Source organism: Paroedura picta, chromosome 2 (genome assembly GCF_049243985.1).
Source record: "Paroedura picta isolate Pp20150507F chromosome 2, Ppicta_v3.0, whole genome shotgun sequence".
NCBI lineage: Eukaryota > Metazoa > Chordata > Lepidosauria > Squamata > Gekkonidae > Paroedura > Paroedura picta.
Window position 1 is genome coordinate 85818449 of NC_135370.1, and position 25356 is coordinate 85843804.

General features: G+C 41.9%; 1 protein-coding gene across 14 annotated transcripts in view; it reads left to right on the forward strand.

The window, feature by feature from the left end:
• Window positions 1-10530, forward strand: part of LOC143829878 (tetraspanin-4) — a 724382-nt gene extending 713852 nt beyond the window's left edge. For all 14 annotated transcript variants that reach the window (XM_077321421.1, XM_077321433.1, XM_077321425.1 and 11 more), the window contains 2 exons: window positions 1285-1368; window positions 5969-10530. In XM_077321421.1, coding sequence (XP_077177536.1) covers window positions 1285-1368; window positions 5969-6037 — 153 coding nt within the window. In that variant the 3' untranslated portion in view covers window positions 6038-10530. The remainder of the gene's footprint in view (window positions 1-1284; window positions 1369-5968) is intronic.
• Window positions 10531-25356: the final 14826 nt, after the last annotated feature.

Here is a 25356-nt window from a genome sequence, read left to right on the forward strand (position 1 = left end):
TGGGCAAATTACTATCTGACTAAATACTTCACATGATTTTTTGCAGAGATCAAACTGTAGAACTTTATCTACCCAATGGTAGCACTGAAATGGCAGGGAAATGTTTTCTCTCTTGTGTACTAGCTTAATCAATCCTACCAAGAAAGCAATAACTGTTCAGATTGGATATACTAACAGCACTGCCAGTTCAACAACAGGAAATGCAATGTTCTTTCTCACTGTAGGCAAATCCCCTTTGACTTGCCTCAATTTCCCCTTGCTTTTTATGATTGTCTCTGGCTTGCACTAGGGGGGGAAAAAACTTTGAGTCAAATAGACTTCAAGCTTGCAAAGAGATTGCAAAAAGTAAATGGATTACACCACTCATTTCCTCCCAATCCAGCACTCCTTACGACACCCTCACCCAAGAGAAACTGCATCATCCACCCCCCCATTCCCCATCCCTGGCCACATCCTCCCCATTTCTTCCACTTCCCTGGAAGTGGGATGTATAGGATAAGAAATGAAGAGGAATCCAAAAGTGGAGCAAATCAAGGCCCAGACACAAATTTAGAAATGCCTGGAATCATTCTAGGTCAGGGTAAAGATTTTTCAAACTGGACAAGTATGTATTCTGAACTCTCCCACAGCATCTCCCAGTTGTGGCTGTTAACAAAAATAATGCCAGTTAATACACTTGGCAGCTCTTCTGTTTTGGAACTTGCTTATGACTGGCCCACTTTAAAAGCTCTACTACTAAATTTATAAACGCTGATATTGAACATATACTTGGGGGACGAGAGACATTTTTATTCATTTTTTGATTACTTGTTTATTTTGTGATTTATATAATGTCCCCTCTCAATCAGGTTGTCTTTCTCAGAGAATCCATCAGTGTGATCTACAGACACAGCATTTCTGCCAAATCCAGGTTGAGAAACTCTTGGAGAATGGAGGATGGAGCTTATTTGATTCTATGCCTTCTCTGATTCTGTGAGGACAGGAACATCAGTAGGATACCATGCCCCAGAGTCCACCCTCCAAAAGCAACCATTTTCTCCAGGGGAACTGATCTTTGTAGTCTGGATATGAGTTGCAATTCTCGGGGATCCCCAGGTCCTACCTGGAGGCTGGCATTCCTAGTTTAACAAAATGCTGAAATCAAAATCTCCAATTACTTGGTTTGATCAGACCCCTCAATCTCTAGTTGTGCCTTTTGATTTCAGAAAGAGCAAACACTTATGTTCCTGTGCAAATAAGTATTTTCTACTCTCCTCTCTACCCCATCCCCCCTCCCCTTTTTAGCCTTGCTATGAAACAGTGAAAATGTGGCTTCAGGAAAACCTGCTAGCAGTGGGAATTTTTGGATTGTGTACAGCTTTGGTTCAGGTACATTATATTGACTTCTTCTTGAGTAACTGCTTTATATCACTTTGTTTGTATTTAGCATTATACTGTCACAATAGACTGTCCTAGCAAAAGTTAAATTCATCAGCAATGTAGAACTCAACACTTTCTCCTTTTTGTGTGTATGTACACCTGCAATCATCAGCTATTTCTGCATGAGTAATTCTAAAATTGTGTTTAATCTTACTTCTATTATTTATAATTAGGGCTTGTTCATTTGACCCAATCACTGTCAGATGAAAGCAATTCAATGAATAACAGTTTATATTAACTTGTTTGTATTAATGGATTCAATGGGTGGAGCCAAGCTCAATGGAAGGTGGAAAAATATGGCTCACCTTCCTTTAAGCTAGGGATAAGAGATAATGTAAATGATAAAATGGGATTTACCCCAAAGTTCTAACTCAGTCGAAGTTTGTCATGGGCCAAACTAGGGCCAAACTAGAAGATTTGTGGAGACCTGAGTCTGGGTTCCCTGTCCTGACTCACTGCAGGGAATTCATTTCCTGAGCATGTGAGACCCTGATAAAACCTTTTACTTGCACCATTTAAAAATTTATTTAGGTATTTGTACCCCATTTTTCTTACCCAAAGTGACTTCTCACATCATTCTCCCTACCTCCATTTTATCCTTACAAGAAGCCTGTGAGTCAGGCCAGGCTGAGGGAGAGTCACTGGCCTACCCTTCCTTCAGGAACTACAGGTACAGATCCACAATTTGTGCTGGTTTGGGATAGTACTGCAGAACCAATCTGAATTGGCAGTATGTATCCTTGAGAAATGAATTTCCAGCAGTATGACTGTCTGGCCATGGCCCCCATTTGAAGGCCCTCCTGAACTCCCAGCCCCCAGTCTGCCCCTGCCACTCCCAAGCACATCTGGAAGAGCCCCGGCCACCAACCTGCCAGTATGCTGCAGGTAACTCTTTTGCAACACTTGCCTACATCCTTACCCCACCGCAATGCCCTCTGTTCGGTGCAGATTGAGCAAGGCCCCAGCAAGTTGGGCAGTAGACACAAAGATGCTGAGGAGCGACCATGCCGTGCAGGGACACATCTGCCACAGGGTGTGGGGGGAAGAGCTCTCCCTCGCTTAAAAGTGCTCTCCCACCGCAATGCAGATTGGTTCGGTGCAGATTGAGCAAGGCCCCAGTATGTTGGGCAGCAGACACAAAGATGCTGAGGAACGACCATGCCCTGCAGGGACACATCTGCCACAGGGTGTGGGGGGAAGAGCTCTCCCCATGCTTAAAAGGGGCATGGGAAGGACAGGCAGGGGAAGCCAATGGAGGGACATGAAAGGGGGATGAGTGGGCCAGGGGGCCAACCACAGGAACGAGAAGGGGCAGATAAGAAGGAGGGGCTGAAAAGGGGGAATAAAAGGTAGCAGGGCAGAGCAATGGAGTAGAGTTCACCAGGGGGAGACTTGGAGCTAGTCTTGAGCCACTCTCTGGCTGCCCAGATGGTCCCCAGATTGCAGCAACAAGGAGGAAGAGAGTTCAGATGATAATCTCCCCTCTTCCCATTTGAAGACACCTAGCAGGGGGCACTACCCAAGTCCTGAGAAGTGACAGCTCAGCCAAGCCATCCCCAGGGGGCATAACAGGGGAACATCACAATGACAAATAGCAGGTGGTTTAAGATTCAGGTGGGGGGACCCAGATCCAACTCACAAAACAGAATCTAGTCTGGTTCTTTATCCCACTGAAATTAGTTAGCCTGCCCAGATTTTTCTGGGGCTTGTATGACTAATTTGTTCTGCAGGGTAGTCTAAGTATGCAAAGTGATGTGCGAGTCCAGTATAAGAAGAGGTACTTGAAAATGGCTGAAACACCCTATATTAGGGAGCCCTAAACAACAGAAATTCTATATATCTTAGTTTGCACTCACAGCACCTTCTCAAGGAGGGCTGTAAGCTAGTGAAAGAAGTTTTCTTCTGCTTTTCAGTTGATTAATACGTTTTCATATTCCAAACTTCCTTTTCAAAGGAAACATAAATTTAATAAACAAAAAGTGATCCTTATTCTTTACCGACAATCTTTAAAAATGTCTTTATAATTCCTTATTAGTTGTCATATAAATGAGCTCAGAAATTAACATATTTCTCATGAACTTATATTGCTGACTTTTAAAATTTGCCACTGACAATTTAGCTTATATAAATTAAGCTAATTACAGATTGCCACCTAACCAAACAAAATTATTTTCAGCCCTATTTCACTGGCAGTCTTCAAGCAAAGGTTGGATACACACTTTTCTTGGATGCTTTAGGATGCTTAGGGCTGATCCTGCGTAGAGCAGGGGGTTGGACTAGATGGCCTGTATGGCCCCTTCCAACTCTATGATTCTATGATTCTATTCAAACAGTAGGTGAACAACACAATCCAACTTTGAGTTAACCAGACAAGCTCAATGAAATCAGTTGGTCTGTGCACTTATGTTTGCAATGGACCGTTACCTAAGGGTATATATATAGTACAAACATGTGCTGTTTTACATCACCTTAGAAGCCCTAAAGGTAAAGGTAAAGGTAAAGGTATCTCCTGTGTAAGCACTGAGTCATGTCTGACCCTTGGGGTGACGCCCCCTAGCGTTTTCATGGCAGACTCAATATGGGGTGGTTTGCCAGTGCCTTCCCAATCATTAGAAGCCCTAGCTTCTTTCAAAGAATCCTGTTAATGGTAATGCTTAGACTTCCTAAGTCTCCAATCTTTCATCTATTTCATTATCTTAAATCTCATTGATCTAAATGAGGGGACCCAGGCTAAATGTGCTAATTAGTAGCCCCTTAGAGACCAAGGCTTGCAGGAGTCAAAGCCCCCTTCATCAGGGTATCTGACAAAGGGTGTTTTGACCCTTGATGGCTTACACCCCCAAAACCTTGGTCTCTAAGGTGAATTTAGCTCTTCTACTACAGATCTGCAGTTATATGTGCATAAAAGAAGTTCTTCTGCTCAAGTTCCACAAGTCCTATTTCAGTGGTGCCTGCATAAGAGAACTTCTGAACAGGTAACTGCATTATCATGATGTGGGTCAACAGTCTTCATCAGAGCCATGATGCCTGCGCCATAATGAAGCCATTTTGTATCTAAAGGGCAACAACACTTCATGGCTTTTTGTGGCCTCAAGTCAGCATGACCATTTTTTCACCGTTGATTTCATAGTGTAGTTACTTTTACAAGTAAGTGTACTGAGGAGCATGGATTTTCCTTATTTGTGATCGCAATCCCTAGAATAAGAATGCCATGTTAACTAAGCCCATGCATCAATGAGTCGCCTGAAACTCAACCCCTCCAAGATGGAGGTCCTGTGGCTGGGCAAAAGAGGGCAGGACCAGGAAGCGCGCCCCCCCATGCCTGAACGGGGTGCAATTAACACCTGCACCAGTTGCCAGGAATTTGGGAGTGACATTTGCTGCCTCCCTCTCTATGGAGGCTCAGGTCACCAATGTAGCTCGGACGGCATTTTCCCATCTTCGCCAAGCCCGGCTACTAGTGCCCTACCTGTCCTCGGAACATCTGGCCACAGTGATCCATGCAACGGTCAGTTCCAGATTAGACTTCTGTAACTCGCTCTACGCGGGCCTTCCCTTGTCTTTGACTCGGAAGTTACAGCTGGTCCAAAATGCGGCTGCTAGGGTCCTCACTAGAACACCTTTGAGGGCCCACATTCAGCCGGTGCTTCATCATCTGCAATGGTTACCAGTCTGTTTCCGAATCAGATTCAAGGTATTGGTATTGACCTTTAAGGCTATACGCGGCCTGGGTCCCGTCTACCTGCGGGACCGCTTGGTTGCTTACGCCCCCCGCAGGACACTCCGCTCTGCGGGTATGAATTTACTGGTTGTCCCGGGCCCACAGGATGTTCGCCTGGCCTCGACCCGGGCCAGGGCCTTTTCAGTCCTGACCCCAACCTGGTGGAATGAGCTCCCAGAAGAGCTAAGGGCCCTGCGGGATCTACCAGCTTTCCGCAGGGCCTGTAAGACGGAGCTCTTCCACCAGGCATATGGTTGAGGCCAGGGCAGCTCTCCCACTAATCCATCAGAGGATCCCCTCCAATATTGAGATCTCTAACATCGAGATCATGGTTAGATCTATTGTATTGGTGCCACCCTCTTCTGAAAATTATTCTCTCCACCAGGCTGAACTAAGATCAGAATTGTGACCACCGCCGCTATATGTTATATGTAACTTTTAATTGGGGTTTTAATGGGGATTTTATTGTGTTTTAACTATTTATGTTGTAAACCACCCTGAGACCTATTGGGAGAAGGGCGGTCTAAAAATTAAATAATAATAATAATAATAATAATAATAATAATAATAATAATAATAATAATAATAATAATAATAATAATAATAATAATAATAATAAACAAAGTATTCCTTACACATCTACTTCACAACCTGAGCAAATACCAGAAACTATGCAATGCAATTTTGTTATTTTTCTCCTATTAAGTAAATTAGCCAACCAGTTAGTAGGATGAGATACAAAGAGAAGCTATACAATGTCATCAAATTACTATACTATGAAGCTATACTATGACATCAGTTAATCAAGACTTCCTTTTGTGCCTACAGATTCTTGGACTGACATTTGCAATGACCATGTATTGTCAGGTTGTCAAGGCAGATACCTACTGTGCATAAGAACCATATCTGAATCCACTGGCCCCATCTTTCCTCCCTACAAGATGCAAGAGGACTCTTCATTCTGATTTTTTTTTCTATGTAAAATAAACTGTGTATAATCCTCTCTAGAGATTTTGTGAATCACCCTAGTTTATCAATCACCGTCATACAAAAGGGGTGGGTGGGAAAGGAAGCATCAAGGAACTCAGACTTGGTTTGGCAAAAGAAATCAACAAGAAAACTAAGAAGGATGAAATTGCTCCCTCTTGTATGGATATGACAAGAGTAAAGAGGCTGCTTAGTTTTTTTCCCCCTAGAGGCTTCTGGTCAGTAAGCATTTTCTATAGTGGATCCAGCAAATCATAGAAATGCAGAGTGAAGTCATTTGCCAGCATGGGTGTAGAGGATGCAGAATAACTCAAAAGTATAATTTTACTGCAGTTTGTCCTTGTAGCCAACTACAGCATCAGATCAAGGAGCATGCTTCTGAACTCTGGGGATTTTATCACTGGAAATGGGATAGAGTCAGGAAAGTTTTCTATTTAAAGCAGTAGTTTCAATGCTCTCTGAAGCAAGATATGAAAAAGCAGGATCTATTCTGGTCTATGCTTAGGTATTACAACCTAAAGTAATATGGCATGCAAATGAGAATGGGTGAGAATTTATACAAAAATATAAATATATTCATATACATAAATCACTCTAAAGCAAAGTTAACATAGTCTAGTAGATGCCTTCTAAAGCAGGGAGAGACTTCCCCCGTTTTTGTATTCCATGGGACCATACATTCAGAAAGAAATAAAGAAAGAAATAATAATGAATTATTATTTCTTGGAGGAGAAATTTAGGCCATTGGGAAACAAGTAATTACTTGAATGTATCTCTACTTCAGTAAGCAAGGAGTAATTGTATTTGTTGTTCTCCTCTGGGTTTTCTTTTAAATGTCATAACCAGGTCCAAGTTATTCTATGTCACTCATTTCCAGACTTGAAGACCCATAAAGAGCTGTCAGCTACTTGTCATCAGTATACAGTTTCATTCATTTACTTTCTGATCATTTCAGTTCCAATTAGGAAGGGGCTTCCCAAGCATAGGAAGTACCCAGAAAGTAGGATCACTTAAGTTAGTTTTGTCAGCTGGCAACTGCCATTTACAAGAATTAAATCAAATGGCCTCCCAGCAGCATAAGAAACATTCAGAATGTCCTCAGAAAGAAGCACAGGTCACCCAATTAATGACTGTGGATACTGCAGGGCGGGGGGGGGGGGAGAATACAGCTCTGTATAGTAAGGCATTTCATATCGCACTTTGGTGTCTCAGTATCAAAGTAGACTTTGAAGCCAGACTGTGAATACCATTGCACAGATCCAACAAACAGAGACAGGTGACTCCTGAAAATTAATGCCCATCATTGTCTGAGGAGGAATAAAATCCATCCAAATCCAATTTTTGTCCTGCCCTGAACTGCTTCTCCTTCCTGCTCAACAGCTGACTGGTGCTAGCCATAGTCTAAGTGGTGCTGATACTAATATAATTTCCCTGCAGAAAACATTCCCATTAGTTAAGTTAAAAATCAATCAGTGTTATCGCTTCCATTGTAATTTTTACTTGGTAGCTAGGGAGTTAATCATTGGGTATTTAACACAGAAGCATTAAAATTCCAGACAGACAAGTCTAATGACCTAAGAAAAGCTGTGAAAATATGACTACATCACAAGACCAAAGGCTGCTTTCTCTCTCCTGCCTAAAAGGCACAGTCAAGTTGGATGAGCTTCAAGCGAGGGTCTGTGGTCAACTTTATGTCACTCTATGTGGTAAGGTGAAAAAGGCATGAGGGCTGAACAGCTATGTAGTCTATTTGTCACTTTGTGATCTCCAGCAACAATAACCGTTGCCTATTTGTTGTGTGGCAGAGTATGCATGCCAGTTCTATTTCATGGTTGTGTTTTATACCAGTTAGTGTCATGATTTCCTCCAAAGAGGAGGAAATTTATTGAGAATGCTGTTAAAAAGCCTTCGGACTCATTCCAGACCACCATTTTCATTACTCCCTGTGATGGGAAATGTACATGTACCGTGTACATGTGTAGCCCAAAGGTTAAAATAGTTGAGCCCTTTGAATCAGGGCTGTAGTCAACGTAAAGGCTTGCCACTGGACTCATGAGCTTTGTTTATATTTGCAAACACCATGACATCATTGAAGGGCAGAGGACCTTTAGCACCTTGTTGCCTCCCTGTGTATACAAGCACTACGGGTGACACTACAGCTAGGTTTTCAGTCATTTATGAGCCTTGATCTCAGTCCTGGCTCACCAAATTGGCTATGGTCTAAAAACCTGAACATCGAGGCAGAGCAATCCTACCATATAAGCATGTGAAAAAGAGCAACAGGCAAGACAAGAGACTATTATGGCTAGTTATGGGATGCATGCACCAATCACACAGGAAGATCTAGGAATTAACCATATCCCCAATCCATCTTAGCCCCCCCCCCCCCATCTTTACTGTTACCTATGCAGGTTTTGATTAATTAAGTCCTGAAGCAATAGCCTACATGTTATTTCTCCCCCCTCCTTCTTCCTTCCTGTACCCTTTCTGTACATGCAAAGTGACTGTTATGTGGGAGTACCATTCTGTTTATCACTGTTGTACTCACAAGCATTCCTGTTGGCAGCTTGTGGATTCCCATCTTGGAAGAGCAGAATAATGGAGTGATGAACACATTAATAAAACATTGCTTCTAAAAAGGTAAAAGACAGATGAAATCTATTTGTGGAGATCCCCAACATTAAAAATTAACACAACAGACTTGATGGCTCAGCAGATAACAGCAGAAAAGTTGTGTTGCCAAACTGAATGAGATGTGAGTCTTCCACCAGAGGACTTCGGAATCATTTTAGATTGTGGTCTACAAAGAGAAGAGCGCTAGTCTTGCCAAAGTGGCTGCATATTAATACTTTCCACAAAATCTGTAGCTCCCCTGAGTGGATGCTGCTGCCGCTGCTGCTGCTGCTGCTTGCTGTATCACAGTGCAACCACTCACTGGGGAATTTACATGAGCAGCCCTCTTGTTTTTCCAGCAAACCCCTGCCCTCCCTCACAAAGAAGAGTTGCCATTTCTCCAACAACACCAGCAGCAAAGCATGTAAATAAAACATTATCCATAAAATAAGCACTACAAGAATATTCTGCTGGCAGCTTAAAATCCCCTTCTTTGCAAAGCAGTTCACAATCGCAAGTAACCAGTTTTATAGTTCTCTGAGCAGACTTGAAAGCCCACTGGTGAAAGGGGACTGCCCTATCCTTAGGCCTTATGGATGGATGCAGAAGACAAATTGATGAAAGCATGAATCTTGGCCACACTGTCAGAATCATCAGTTGACTTTCTAAAAGCTGCTACTTAAAAATAGATCTTATAAGGCAGGCCAAGTCATTCAATAGGTTCCCTTTCAAAACCAAATGGGAAAAAAGACGGCTAAAAGCTGAAGGCACTTTTTGCTTAAGAGAGGTCCAATCTTGGAGCTAAGGTGGATGCTGGCTACCTGTGACACTAGAATGGACACAGAAAAGGGAAAGAGCTCATTCTGCATCAGTCACAAAAGCTAGGTATCAGCAGCTTATTCACACCATATATGGTATTAGGCATCCATTCAAGTCCTGTTTTTGATGATTCAAAAATGTTTTTGCTCATGAGTAATTAACTCTCTCCACTGCAAGCAATACAGAATTGAACAACTTACTTCCCCTCCAAGAAAACCCATCCTGTTAACCACGCAGGTACACACAGCAGCATGGAAGAAACCAGTGCAGCCTCTTTCCCATGCTATGATAAGCACAGGGCTTTTGATCAATATGACCAACATTATTTAGGGCTCAGTTGGTGAGGCTCCCCCTAAATAACCAGGTTTGGGTCCTTGGTGCTTAATTTCTGGTTCATAGGCCAAGGGCTTAATGGAATCCTATTGGAGTAAAAGCAAATGGAGTGTGGATTTACATTTCCGTCTGTGTCACATGTTCGGACCGTGTTGTCTTGTGTCTACTATAAATATATCTAATACATTGTGTGCTTTAATATACTGTAAACTATCAATCTGTGCCCAGCTTTATTATCTGTGGAGGGGGGCAGGAAGGATTGTTCAGCTCCTTACAGCACAGTTAATGATAGATTTCTCATCTATGAGAATGTGCTATGACAACTATTTTTCTTTCAGTTGTATGGCTGTTTGCCCACAGTAACTATACATAACAGCATTAAAAGTGAGTTGACTACACATGCTATGAAAAGATTTACACCTTATAAAGCAGCACCAAGACTTCTTTAGAAGGCTGTGCGATGCCATCGCTGAACTCTGAGGATAGGGCTTTCCATGTACTTATATGGGAACACACTGTGCATGTCTAAGAGTTACTACTGTATATTTGACAGCTATTCTCCAAGAGTGGAACAAAGAGGAGAATGAGAGAAGAACTGCAGCCTTCCTACAAACCTGGGGCTACTTTTATTCTTAGCATGTTTACTTGGAAAAAAGAGCCAAATGTTGCAAATGTTACTTTCAGCTTACAAAACCACTTTAAAGCAAGTAGCTATGCTTGCTTTCAAGTTACATTTTCTACCTGTTCCAGTTCACTGTAGCTCTCCTAAGTCATTCAGGTTTTCTTCTTGCAACGAAGGAATGATATATTTTCATGCACCTCACAGGAAGGGGGAAAAAACCTATACATTATTTTTTAACAGTTATGAAATATTCTTTAAATTTTGCAGCTGAATGTGTTTTGTATTCTTTAATATGCATAAACAAAATTATAGTATATGCTGTCAAATATATATATAGAAACACTTTAAACCTATATTTATGTGAAAAAATACATGATGGAATTCTCTCACATTTTCATTGTTCATTTTTGTATTTTGTTTGTTGGGGAGAGTTAAAACAAAAGAAAAATAAGCATTACACAATTAAATTTCACAGCTTACACATATAGATATATACACACACAGCCTTGGTTAATATTGCAGAAAGAGAATTGTGTGAGCCCATTTGGAAACTGTTAATGCCCAATGAATAACAGTCTGATTTATATTTCCCCTGTTCAGACCTAGCACTGTTTGTTTACCACATTTTAAGAGCCTAATTTCAACTGAGTCTTAAGATGCATTACTATTTTAATACCTTTCTTCCTAGATGTAGCATCATTCATATTTCTGTGTTCTGAAAATATGTTGTGTCTAGAAATCTATAGAGAGAAGAACATAAGATATTTAAAGATAGAAAGTCCACCAACATACTGACATATAAAGTTGCCACCCAAATAATGCATGTCTGGAAAACTCAAAGGGACTCTTCTTAAGAACTGTATTTTTACCATTAACAGGATGGAGAGAGAAGTGCAGCTTCCTGCAATATGTCTATGGTCTATAAACACAACAGTTTGCTAAACTACTGGTAAAGGAATTTTCTTAACATAAACTTATGCCATACAGTTGATTGTTGAGTAGTTTTTTACTTTTTACTTTTAAAACAAGGAAAAAGTTCAGGGGTCATGTGAAGTTTCAACATGAAAGACTGCTGAGGTGGCGGGAGGTGGGGGAACATACCCAAATTAATGAGAGCATTGATGATGTACTGTATGACAAGCTGATTTTACTGACCACCAATTTGGATTAAAGCTGGGCCAAACGTTCTTACTCCTACTTTTCCCTTGTAGCCAATCATCATTTTAGAGATGACCAGGCTTATCTCCTGTTTGGCATGCAGAAATAACTGCTCATAACTATCTCTGAATAAGGACAGTGTTTATTGATTTGCAAACTATGATCAAATAAGAATATCAGGAATTTTCCTCCCTAATATATTAGAAAAGTTTTAATGCATTTTTTTCATAGAATCACAGAATCATAGAGTTGGAAGGGGCCATACAGGCCATCTATTCAAACCCCCTGGTCAACGCAGGAACAGCTCAAAGTAGTTCTAGGATACATTAGAAAAGAATAAAAGAAAAAGGGATAAAAGAAAAAAGAAAGAAGCAAAAACAGACATCACAGATTAGAAAAGTTTATGGTCATCAGCATATAGAGCCACACAAAGTCTGTATCCATTCAGATTGATGTACCATCTACATAGCAATTGCTATAGTATGCAGGTGACAGTTTCCATTTCTAAACATAATATGACTGACCACTGACAGTAAGTGAAAAAAGATTAGTATCTGCTTATCAAAGAAATCTGGGCAATAGAGACTCAAGAGAGCAGCTTCAGTCAGATTCATCAAAGAACATAGGCCTAAATATTACTGCAAAGCATACAGTCATTTAGCAGCTGCACCAATGTTGACATGCAGTATTGTAAATTCATTCCAACCACAATCATTATAGAGCCAGTTTGGTGTAGTGGTTAGGAATGAGGACTTCTAATCTCGCATGCCAGGTTCGATTCTGCACTCCCCCACAGGCAGCCAGCTGGGTGACCTTGGGCTCGCCACGGCACTGATAAAACTGTTCTGACCAAGCAGTGATATCAGGGCTCTCTCAGCCTCACCCACCCCACAGGGTGTCTGTTGTGGGGAGAGGAATGGGAAGGCGACTGTAAGCCGCTTTGAGCCTCCTTCGGGTAGGGAAAAGCGGCATATAAGAACCAACTCTTCTTCTTCTTCTATTTGGTCAACACAAGTATCACATAAATTCATGCAGTGTGAATGGGCAAGTGAAAACCTGACAAGACAGCTCAGTCAAAAGACCAGTTTCCACATCATGATTTTCATTGACAAAGAGCCTCCACATGTTGATTTTATGATCTCATGGGGTAAATTTTAAAAGTAAAACTCTGACACAAGCCATGCATTCAAGAAAAATCCAACAAAATCCTGACATTCTGGCCCCAATGCTGGAAATAGAAAGAGATACTGGGCTTTGACAAAAATGTCAAGTTATATCTGGGTTGCCCAGGTTACAAAGACCGACATTTCCCTAAAAGAGTTTAGTCAGTCAACTGCAAAAGGACTGACTTGCACACACCAAATAGCTATCTTCTTTTCATGAGTTAAACCAATGTATGGTTGTCAACTGCAAGCTGTGCCCTAACCCAATTCTGGTCACACCAACAGCATGATTTTGTGATGTTTTAAGAGAAGGAGAAAGACAAGGGAAAGAGTAAAAGAGGGCGAGACCCATGGTACAATATTATATGCAGAGCCTGGTGCTGCAGACTGAGGTTACTGATAGTCTTGGGCAGGGGTAGTCAAACTGCGGCCCTCCAGATGTCCATGGACTCCAATTCCCAGAAGCCCCTGCCAGCGAATGCTGGCAGGGGCTTCTGGGAATTGTAGTCCATGGACATCTGGAGGGCCGCAGTTTGACTACCCCTGGTCTTGGGGATAGAAAGGCTATTGGGTTAGAAAACCCCTGCTAGTTTATGCTACAAATTCACTCAAAAATCCACTCTGTGGATATTTTTGGTATGTATAAAATATTATGGAGTTACTGTGTTAAGAGGCAATTATTAAATTTCTTTGTATACATAAACAAAATCCAGATGGTATCTTTATTTGATAAAATCTTTGCAAGTTACTTTTGCCAAGAATTGTTGTTATGTAATTTTGTTCAATGGCAGTTGAACCACTGATAAGTTTTTTAAAAAAGTTTTTGTACAAGGTACATTAAAGCAAATGTTGAAATGCACTATTGTTTCTGTTTTCATTTTCACATACGATGAGTGATTAAGGTTTAGTTTAGGTCCTCATTCAAAAGATGCTATTAGAGACATTTAAAATTAGGGTATACAAAGAAATAATTTGTGAGAATCAACTTGGCTGCTTTCCCAGCCTTCTTCTCTTTCAGTAACTGTCTCAAAGCAATTTCCTCCATTCAAGCCACTAATTATTATAGCCATCATTTCAATCTAAAGCAGAACTTTTAAAAGATAATATGGCCAAATTTCGGCTCTGATTGATTTCATCCTGCAAACTAATGAATATACACTGCAAATTATTACAATATATTTTTTTAAATAAGTAAATGTTCAAGGTTCAACCCTTGCACAGGGAAATTAATAATGTAGAGAGCTTTTTTAACAAACACCAAAGATTATTTTAAACATTAAAGAATTTTTCAAGCAAAGTGTTTAAAGCTGCCATATTTGTAGACTGAAAGATGATCCTGCCATTAAAAGGTTATAAGGATCAGGACAATTCAGGCAGACATCCTATGCTGTTTACATCAAAATGGAACACAGTGGCCAGAAAACTGGCTGTGCTGAAATGCCGCTGAAATTAATTGGCACTTAAAATTAATTACAATAAACATATTATTTTGCTTTTGCTTAAACTGTCCTTCAGTTGTCTTTTTATAGCACCTATACTTTAGTTTTGATTATTTATTTTATACATTTATTAGTCTCCTCTCTCTCTCTTGAGGAACTCAAAGCAGCTTACAATATATGCAAATGAAACATAAAAACAACAATTATAAACCCCATGAAAACCACAATACAATAACTCCAGTTAATAGACTGTTCATAATAAAAGAGAAATCAATCCAAAATTCACTCCTCAGTAAAACTGACTTCCACTGCCTCCTGAAGAATGGCAATGAAGTGGACAGGTGCACCTTGGGGAAACTTTTGTACAATTGTAGAGCTGTCATTATAGAGCCTCTTGTGGCGCAGAGTGGTAAGGCAGCCGCCTGAAAGCTTTGCCCATGAGGTTGGGAGTTCAATCCCAGCAGCCGGCTCAAGGTTGACTCAGCCTTCCATCCTTCCAAGGTCGGTAAAATGAGTACCCAGCTTGCTGGGGGGTAAACGGTAATGACTGGGAAGGCACTGGCAAACCACCCCGTATTGAGTCTGCCATGAAAACGCTAGAGGGCGTCACCCCAAGGGTCAGACATGACTCGGTGCTTGCACAGGGGATACCTTTACCTTTACCTTTAGAGCTGTCATTAAAAAGGTATTTTTTTGTTGTCCCCACCAAACCAACATCTTTAATTGGTGGGATAGTCAGGAGGGCATTCTGATCTCAGAATGTGGGGGATAAGATGGTCCTTCAGATACCCCAGTCCCAAGTCATGCTTTTTAATTGCTGAGGCATCAGCAAATGACTATACTTGCATCTCCCTAGGAAGGAACTCATGTAACAAGCTAAATTCACAAAACACAATCAGGTTAAATAATTTGAAGATATATAAGAAAGGTCTGCTACCTGGCATATTTTAAAAACTGAATGAATATTGATTCCTCAGTCTAAATATTATTTACATTTTAAGGATTTGGCTGATTTCCAGGATGGTATCTAAACTCCTTGAGACTGACCTTGCACAGTTCTCCAATTTTACCTGACTTGCTTCAACAAGTGCCTGAGAAATAATAGCATTCACATGTCCTGATTTGTGTCTTTTGGACGGTTGTGATAGCATTCAGTATTCTACTTTGATTGCTCTTCCTTGCCTGAACATTTTAGTAAATCTTGCTTGAGAAATCTGCATAATTGAAGAATAATATTGTATTCAGTTCACAGTATGAAAGAGTGATTTAAAAATGTAAATTCCATTATGAAAATAACTGTTGCATTCTAACATAAATCATGGAGCTTTATTCAAGTGAGTAGCTCTGTTGGTCTGAAGTAGCACAGCAAAATTTGAGTCCAATAGCACCTTTAAGACCAACAAAGATTTATTCAAGGCGTGAGCATTTTGAGTACATAGAATCATAGAACTGGAAGGAACCCCTAAGGTCATCTAGTCAAACCCGCTGCACTCTACTAGTTGGCAACTGACACAGAATTCTGAGTGTTCTTCTTCTGTTTTGGGGGGCATTTCCACATACGTTATTTGTTCCACGTTCAATGTTACTGGGAAGCTTCCCCCTCACCCTAATTTACCACAGCTTCATGGTACATTCATATACCTCCTAGGGTTTCCCCAGCTTTTCATAAATCTGTCTGAAAACTGCTTTGCTGAAAAAGTTTTGTGAAAGATCACAGTAAATCCTGGACAGCTGCCATGTGGGTGGGAAAGTTCACATTTTCCCACCCAGATGACAGCCATTTCCCCTGACATGGTGCCTGCAATGGTAATTTCATCCCTCCTCTACCAGCGAGCTGTTTGTTTTAATCAGCAATTGAATATCTTTATACTATTAAAACAATATATGTTACAGGAATGTAGACATAGCATACAGAGTGCCCATTTTCCATACTAACTGATCTAGGTTTCACCACAGCTAACAGATGGGCATATCTTTTTCTCCGAATTAGACAACAATGACCAGACATTAGCTTAAATGTATATCTGATAAAACTAATTTTCTGTAGCCTTGCAGTCCCTCAAATGGAGTTTTGTGGTTTTTAAAATGTCAGTGAGATGAGGCAGGATGTATATTAACAATCATAGCAAATATAGGCACAAGATCATCACAGCTCGTAGCCTAGAGAAAGGATCATGAAGAGTGGTCATGTCTGAGGAACAGAAAGCCAATGGGATTTAGCTCTTGCTAGTCAACAAAACTAGCCAAGGATCACACAAATCATGACAAAAATTTGTAATGTTGATACAATACACTCTGGTCACCCAAACAGCGACAGACAACAGCTGCAGTTCTGTTCTGCTCTTTTATACTTCATTCTGAGTAGAGATGGAAACAACTATACTCTTACAAAACAGAATCTAAGACCGCACAGCAAATGTGCACTATTGATTAATTGAATGCTCCTGTGCCTTGTTTATAGGAAGAGCTATTGCTGCATATAAACAGAAATAATAGATGACACTTCCATTGTTATTGCTGATGGTGCACAGGGCTTTTTTCATTTTCATTCAGGCAGCTCTCCCATTGATGTTACTATTTCCCCTCAATGCTTTACAGTGCATTAAATGTAAAATTGAAACTTAAATTGAAAGTGCCAAGACTCCACATAAATATACGCATAGTAATCTGATGGCAACATAGCAGAGAATTTATATTTAATTGTCCCTGGAATTATATTAGCAATTTTGGGTTCATTTATTGTAGAATGCACAATTTACTATTTACTGGTGGCACAGGAAAGACATACTACTTGAAGACAGGCAACACTAGGACCATTTTCACATGGAGGGCCAAATTGCGCATTGTCTCCTGCTCACAATTGCAGGATAGAAAATGGCACTTTTTCACCCCTCCACACTCTAAAGCCTTCCCACTTTTTTCAGCCGCTGCATTGCGCCTTTTCCCCCCCTCACTAGTGGTGGAAGAGGCAGAAGAGAGAGCAACGTGCTCTTTACTCACCACTCCTTGGTCTGTCAATCACTGGAGGCAACCAATCCCCATTCAGCAGATGTTTCTGAGTCTTCAAAGTCCTCCCAAGCATGATTTTTTAAAAAAATGTAACTTATGCGTGGCAATTCATGTGTTACCAAGGAAAATACAGTACCCAAAAATTGCAAAACCAAACGGCTCCCTCCTGAGACAAAGGTGGTGCAGCTGAACACAGTGAGTTGTGAGTGGCGGGCTTGGCCTCAGTGCCAGGCACCATCCACATTGTGGTGATGCTGGATGAGCCCCCCCATGGGCGCCGAGGCAGCAGCGGAGTGCTCTCGAGTTGCCTAGGCCAGCCCTTCAGGTGCCTGCCACAGAGGAGAGGTAGAAGGCAGCGGCTGCTGCCACGCTTAACAAAAATGGAACCAGGTGCACGCATTGGTGGCCACTTAGCAGCGGCGGCAGCTACTGGTGCCATTGGGAAGGAGGCAGGACAGGGGCGCATGCTGGGGCCCCTGGGTCAAGAGGCTTCCTTGGAAGCAGAGGGCAGGAAATGGAGAGGGGAGGGCAGGTGCGAGGGTGGGATAATGCTAAGGACACTATAGCGCGATTCCCCCTCCATGCAGTCTTATCACTGGTTTCTGATTCGTTGCTTGTGAATTGGATGTGTGATAGAGGGTGGTAAATGCTGGATTTACTGCATTGCGCTTTAAAAATGGCTGAATCACGACCCGGCTACTGCACAGCTTTGGGATGTTGGCAATATCATGGAGGAGGCTATAAAAGTTGCCAACATTCAGAGGCTGTCCAGGAAAATATTCCTCAAATCTGGAAACTGGATTTAATTTGAAAGGAACAGTTTTAAAGACTGACTGGTATCCTGAATGTCCCTCTTTCTTAGCTTGCTTTCTTATGAGGTTTCCTGTCCACATTTAATATTGCCACACTGTGAGTGCCTCTACTTTTGTTAAAGGGCCGGACCCTGTTTTATCATCTTTACCCTTCTGATTTTCTGTGACACCAATAATATGAGCCCAGATGTTAGGAGGTGAAGGAATGAATATATATACATGCCCCATTAAATGTATATCCTAGTTCTACTGCTGTTTCAAAATAAAAACAAGAAAAACCACTTCAATTCCCAGGTAAAGATACCTAGGAATTTCTACAGTGCTTAACATTCAAGAAAGAGAAAAGAGTCTTGAGAGGTATCGCAGAGTGAAAGCACATAAGCATATTTAGAGATTAGTACTGGGGGCTCCCACTCTCATGTACAGCTATTAATCCACAGCACCACAAGAATAATTTAACATTAGCATACTATTCATGTAACGAGAGTTAATTAAATATTAAAAGTTTAATCTTAAGTACCTCTGGATGACAGAGGAATCCTAAACACTGCAAAGAAAGGCAACATTTCCCAAACACGAAGTTATCTGCCAGTGAGAGGTATCCCTGGGGTATCTATTTATTTAGTATTTGTGTATCTTGCCTCTCCAAGTATCTACCAGAGGTAGCCTGCACAAAACAAAGCAATAAATACATTTTTTTTTAAAATGGGTCAATAAAACCATTAAAACAGGAGAATGTAACTTCCTTGCAGCAAAACAAACTGTGTGAAAACAGAAATCAATTTTAAAAACAATAAAAACAATTCAGAACATAAAAGCAGACCATGACATATCAAGAGGCAAGGAAAACAGGCCAGAATTAGTAAACAAAGAGGTGATTTTAAAAGTTCTTTTAACTGAGATACCATATTCATTGAAAATAATAATAATAAATTTAATTTACCTATAATCTCACTCCAAATCCCTAATTTTGCTTATCAATTTGTGTCAAGCTGTTCGGAGCATGATTATCTATTTCCAAAGGGCTTTTCTGCAGAAGACCATTTTTTCACAAGAGAGTGGAAGCTGGATAAATTTCACACAGTTTATGTGGCTATGGTATAATCTCGAGATTAAGAGGGCCTTAAAATACTTCTGTTATCCATTATCATGGTAGCACATGGCCTACTTGATAGAAATTCACATTCTTCTGTCTCTAAAGTCTAGGTTTATAACATCTGTGCTACATTCCATAATACGATAATATATATGCCTGAGACATACTTCCTTTCTACAGACAAAATATAAATCCTTTTTTCTGTGGTCTAATTTCAGCCATATCAATGCAATACAAAAAAAGGTACCTTCCACAGGGCTATATGGCATTCTTGCTGTAAAGTGCTAGATTTCTAGAGTGGGCTTTATTTAGGGGGGGGGGGGGGGACCTCAGCATGCTATAATGCCAGAGAGTCCATCCTTCAAAGTAGCCGTCCTTTCTAGGAGGGCTGATCTCTGGAGATAAGCTGTAATTCTAGGAAATCTCCAGGCTTCACCTGAAGCTTGGTAAAACTATTAACTTCCCATTTATCAGACTTTTTCAGTGCAGCTCCCCCAGGTACTGCTGGTTAGGTGAATCTGGGACCTGAGTCTTACAGAGGCACCACTTCTATGAATTTAGACAAATCCATTTACACATGGCTGCCTATGGTAACAGTCATACCAAGGATGCTTTATTTATTTTTAGCATTTATACCAGTTTGCTTACAAAGAGAGAAATATCAGGGCTGTAGGGATATCAAGCATCTTCCCTTCTGTAGCACTATATAAGGGCTGGGAACAGGGAGAGGAAACTAGATGGATCACAGTCCTACCGACCCCCTGCCAGCCCTTAGATGGTCCTGCTCCCACTATTGCCTTTTTGTGAATTATGAATCTGTTCCCAGTTATAAAAATAGTAAGTATGAAGCAGCCATTAAGAACCTGCATGATTCTTTACTGTTGTAAAAGGATCTTTGTAAGTTCAGTTGGCTAAACATCTGGGCACACTGCTACTAGGCTCCTACACAAACATCTTGATGTATGCCTATTAAAAATAATATATGCATGTAGCAAATGCAGTTACAACTCTGTATATAGCAAACATACCAGGACCAAGGAGCGCTATGCCACATGCACAGATGGTTAGCCAGAAACACAATCGCTTCTACATATTGGTGGCTTTAAAGAAATAGTCTTGAGCCGTTTACACAATACAGTGGTAGAATTAAGGTTATCAAAAAGCCCTCATTACATGGAGGCAGATTTCTGTGGGTTCCAGTAGTGAAAAGTGAGAAACCTATAGCAGGTAATTGACAACTGCAGCAGGAGTATTTCTTGAACAGTTTCTTTAGCACTCTTGTGACATACAGATGCAGCTAATGCTAAACAAGTAAATATTTGGTCCCTGAACAAACTGCATGATTACCAATCAGCCTCACATCTATACCTGTTAATATTGCCTACAGGCAGTCAGCACACTCTTCTATATATTAAGGGAAACTGCAGCGTAATGCTTCTAATGTACTTAATGTTTTTTATTGGAATCTATTGTAGTAATATTGGTTTTATTATATATTGTTGAAAGCTGCTCCAAAATGCCTAGTGCAATAGGGACTAGGCCCAAGCTTCAAATGGCCTTAAAGGTCAGATTCAAAACCTTGAATTTGATCTAGGCCCAAACTGGTAAACCAGTGCAGCGGCCTCAGCACTAGCTGGATATGGGTCCTCCAAGATGAAACAGTGAGGACCCTAGATTAGCGATCCCCAACCTGTGGACTGCGGACTACATGTGGTCCTTCGACTAATTGGAGGTGGGCCCCGAAGGACGCCTTCTCCCCCCCCCCGGCCCTTTACTTCATCCCCCCTGGCCCTTTACAACACACTTCGGGTGTCATTGTCTCCCATCACTCCCAGATGGGACTATCTCGTTGCAGAGAAACAAGCTCAGGGTTCCCATTGATTTGTCATTGTCATGAGTTAAAATTTCCATGAAAATAAAATGTTCCTTATGTTCATTGTTGTGGCGTGTCTGTATCTTATTTTGAAGGGATGTTTAAACATTACCATGGCGATCAGAGAGCGTTAGGGCAGTGGTTGAGAGTAGAGGAGTAAACACACACACACCCCCGGGCCTCAGTAAAAGGCGTTGAGTGGTCCCTGGCGTTGAGTGGTCCCCGGTGATAAAAAGGTTGGGGACCAATGCCCTAGATGACACTCAGTTCTATCTTGTGCTGCAGTCTTTCCTAGGCAGAAAAGATTTGGCCACTATAACCAACATCTGAATGAGATTATTGTAATATTGTCTACATGGGGCTGCATTTGAGAAGTATTCGGGAACTTCAGTTGGTATATTATGCTGCTCAAACTACCATTTTGAGAAACATTTTAGATTAGTTTTGTATTAAATCCTGCAGGGCTCAGTATTTTCTATAGGAGTCAGAAAACAGTTTAAAACAAAAGAATAGTAACACCAACCACAACAGTATTGAAAATCTAAAGATACCTTTTAAAAATGGTAAATCTTAAAAATTGCTCTTGTATCCAACATTAACAAAACAGTAAAAGAAGTTCTATCATGTACCCTAGAAGAGATTTAACATAGAAATTAAGGAATATACCAGTGAAGCTGCAACAACAACACAAATATATTTTTAATCCTCCCCAAATTGCTTTTACAGGCAGAAACTTTGGAGCCAGGAATCAACAAAATCACACATTGCTTATGTAAACCCAAGAAAATAATTACTTTGATAGCCAAACACTGGGAAACAATCTAGGACACGTTAAATAAAAAGAGATAACATGTCTGTTTCTTTACTGGTATCTATTGAACTGTTTTAAAATCTACATTCAACAACAGCTAAAAATTTATTCTGCCAGCTGTTTTTGTACAAGATTTCTTGTCATAATGAAATTCCTTTTCCATATCACGTTAGATCTTGATATCTATCTTCAGTATGGCAGGAATAAAGTGGAAGTGCTCTGCTCAAACTCAAGTGGGCAGCATCTATCAAAGCTAGAGATATCCAACATTTCAACATTGTTGACAACTGATGAGAGCAAAAGCAAAATGGAATTAACCCTTTAAGGCATGCCTCAGTTGTAAAAAAGCCATGTACCTCAATTTTAGCATACAACCAGATTAAGATCATCAGCTATATATCTGTATATATTGGGTCCACCGTGCCAAGCAGCCATTCTCCTCAGGGGAAATGATCTGTGTGATTGGGAGATCACCTGTAACTTTGGGAGATCTCCAAGCACTACCAGGAGGTTGGCAATTCTAGCAAGACCTGTGAATATATTTTCCTAGGGTTAGAAATGGCTGCCAGGGCAAGGGGAAACCTGGTAAGAAATAAATCCTTGTGCAGGCTGTGCACAGTCCTTGCACTGGATCCAGGTGTAGTAGCTCTCAGCAAGGAATGCGAGCCTCCAGGTCAGACCTGGAGATCCCCTGAAATTATTTTTATTTTTATTTATGTATTTATTTGGATTTTTATACCACCCATTCTTTACCGCTCTGGGCGATTTTTATATTTATATTATATTATTATATTTGTATGCCTCCCTCCCCTGTGGCTCAGGGTGGTTTACAGTAAAAGCTTTCCATAATACAGTAGAAGGAACACTAATTTGGAACATAAAGGTATCCCTTGTGCAAGCACTGGGTCATGTCTGACCCTTGGGGTGACGCCCTCTAGCGTTTTCATCATCATCATCATCATCATCATCATCATCATCATTATTTAATTTATATCCCGCCTCCCCCGGAGGCTCGAGGCGGGTCACGTAAAAACCAATCCCCTAAAACAATAAAAGCACAATAAAACATAATACAATTAATACAAAAGTTAAGACAAGAATGGCGGCAAAATTCAATATAGCTAACCCAATTCCAAACCACTAAGAAGGGAAAGGGAGGGGGCAGATGACAGATGCAACCATCACATTTGTGAGGGGGGCTAGATCTTCTTGCTGCCCGGCCTCAACCGAAAGCCTGGCAGAAGAGCTCCGTCTAGCAGGCCCTGCGGAATGATGACAATTTCTGCAGGGACAGCAACTCTTCCGGGAGCACATTCCACCAGGTTGGGGACAGGACCGAAAAGTCCCTGGCCCTAGTCGAGGTCAGGCGAGCTTCCTTGGGACTGGGAATGACCAATAGTTTAGCCCCTGCAGAGTGTAAGGCCCTGTGGGGGGCGTAGGGCGATAGGTGGTCCCTCATATACACTGGGCCCAGACCACGGATGGCCTTGAAGGTCAAAACCAAAACCTTGAACCTGATCCAGAAGATAACTGGTAGCCAATGGAGCTGCCTCAGCACTGGCTGGATATGTGCCATGAAGGTGTAGCCATGAAGACCCTAGCAGCCACATTTTGGACCAGTTGCAGTTTCCGGATCAAGCCCAAAGGCAGGCCAGTGTAGAGCGAGTTACAGAAATCTAATCTGGAGGTGACCGTGGCATGGATCACTGTGGCCAAGGGCCATTCCGCACCAGGATCTATGTTGCAAATTGGTTGCGGAATGAAAAAACGCCATTTTAAATAGTGGAATTTGTCTTTATGCATACCTGCCTTTGTAGTGGAATCCAGTTGCGTTTCTATCGTTTCCCACAGGTTTCCGGTCTTGGCAAAAATCGCTAGCCAGGAAGTGATATTTGCCGAGCTTTGTCCCGCCCCTGTCCGTCAATCAAATGAGCAGCCAATGGGCGGCCGTTATCATGCTTCCAAAAAGCCCCTTTCCCTTTAAGGCAGGTTAAAAAAAAACACACACACGTTGCAACGAATCTGCGTTGATTCGTTGCAACGGAGAGACCAATCTAGCTAGCAGATGGTGTGTGAGTTGCCGTTTCATCATTGCCACGCTCCCCCCGAGTGAAAAAAAACACACACACACCCCCGCACGGGCGCGATTTTCGGCCGAAAATAAAGTGAAAAATAAAGGGGAAATAAACCAGCAAACGGGGCTGTGTGGTGCTTGGTGACTTAAAACAGCTCTGGGGAGGGACTACAGCCGGGGAAGACTCACTGGGTAAACGAAGGCTCGCCAGTGCGTTGATCTCCACTCGCTCCGAGAAAAAAAATGGTGATCGCTTCGCCGGAAGATCAGAGGAGAGAGCCAGGGGGAGGGATTTTGCAGAAACCGCAACAATGGTAACGCACAGAACTTTTCTGCTAGTGTTGCAGATTCGTTGCAAGAGTGTAGAGCTTTCCGGAGGGTGAATCCACTTTTTGGGATTTCCTTGAAAGCGCTACAACGAAACGCATTTTGCGGATTGGTTTCAGCAGTGTGGCAGATTGTCTACGACGTTGTGCATAACCGCATTTTTGTAGCGATTTCAATTTGTCACATTCCTGCTACGAAAGATCTGTGCAGAATGGCCCCAAGTGTTCAGAGGACAGATAGGGCGCTAGTAGCCGAGCCTGGCGGAAATGGAAAAATGCCCGGCCAGCTACCTGTTTGACATGTGCCTCGACTGTTAGTAAGGCATCCATGGTCACCCCCAGGTTTCTGGCCTGAGACGTGATCTTAAGATGTGTCCTGGCCAGAGAGGGCTTCCTGGTCTGCTCCCCTACGGCCCAACCACAGGTCTTCTGTCTTGGAGGGGTTGAGTTTCAGGTGACTCTGCTTGAGCCATCCAGCCACTGCTTCCAAACATCTGGTGAATGTTCCGGGGGAGAATCCGGGCAGCCATCTATGAGGAGAAAGAGCTGAATGTCATCAGCATACTGATGGCAACTCCGCACCAGCTGAGCCAGAGAGTGCATAAAGATGTTGAATAATGTGGGAGAGAGCACCGAGCCCTGTGGGACTCCACAAGGGAGCTGGTAAGGGCCTGATAGTTCTTCCCCCACTGCTACCCTCTGTGTCCGGTTTTGGAGGAAGGAGCGTATCCAGCGCAAGGCTGTACCCCTTATCCCTGTACCGGCAAGACGGCTCGTTAGCAGCTCATGATCGACCATGTCAAACGTGGCCAACAGATCTAAAAGAACTAGCGCAGCAGAGCCGCCTCGGTCAAGCTGGCGGCAGATGTCATCTAACAAGGAGACCAACACCGTCTCAATCCCATTACCAGGACAGAAGCCAGACTGAGCACTGAAGTATCTTCCAGGAACGCTAGGAGCTGGTCCGCCGCAGCCCTTTCCACCACCTTACCCAGGAACACTAAGTGCGCTACCGGGTGGTAGCTTGTGGGGTCATGCTGGTCCAGAGATGGTTTCTTGAGGAGAGGGCACACCACCATCT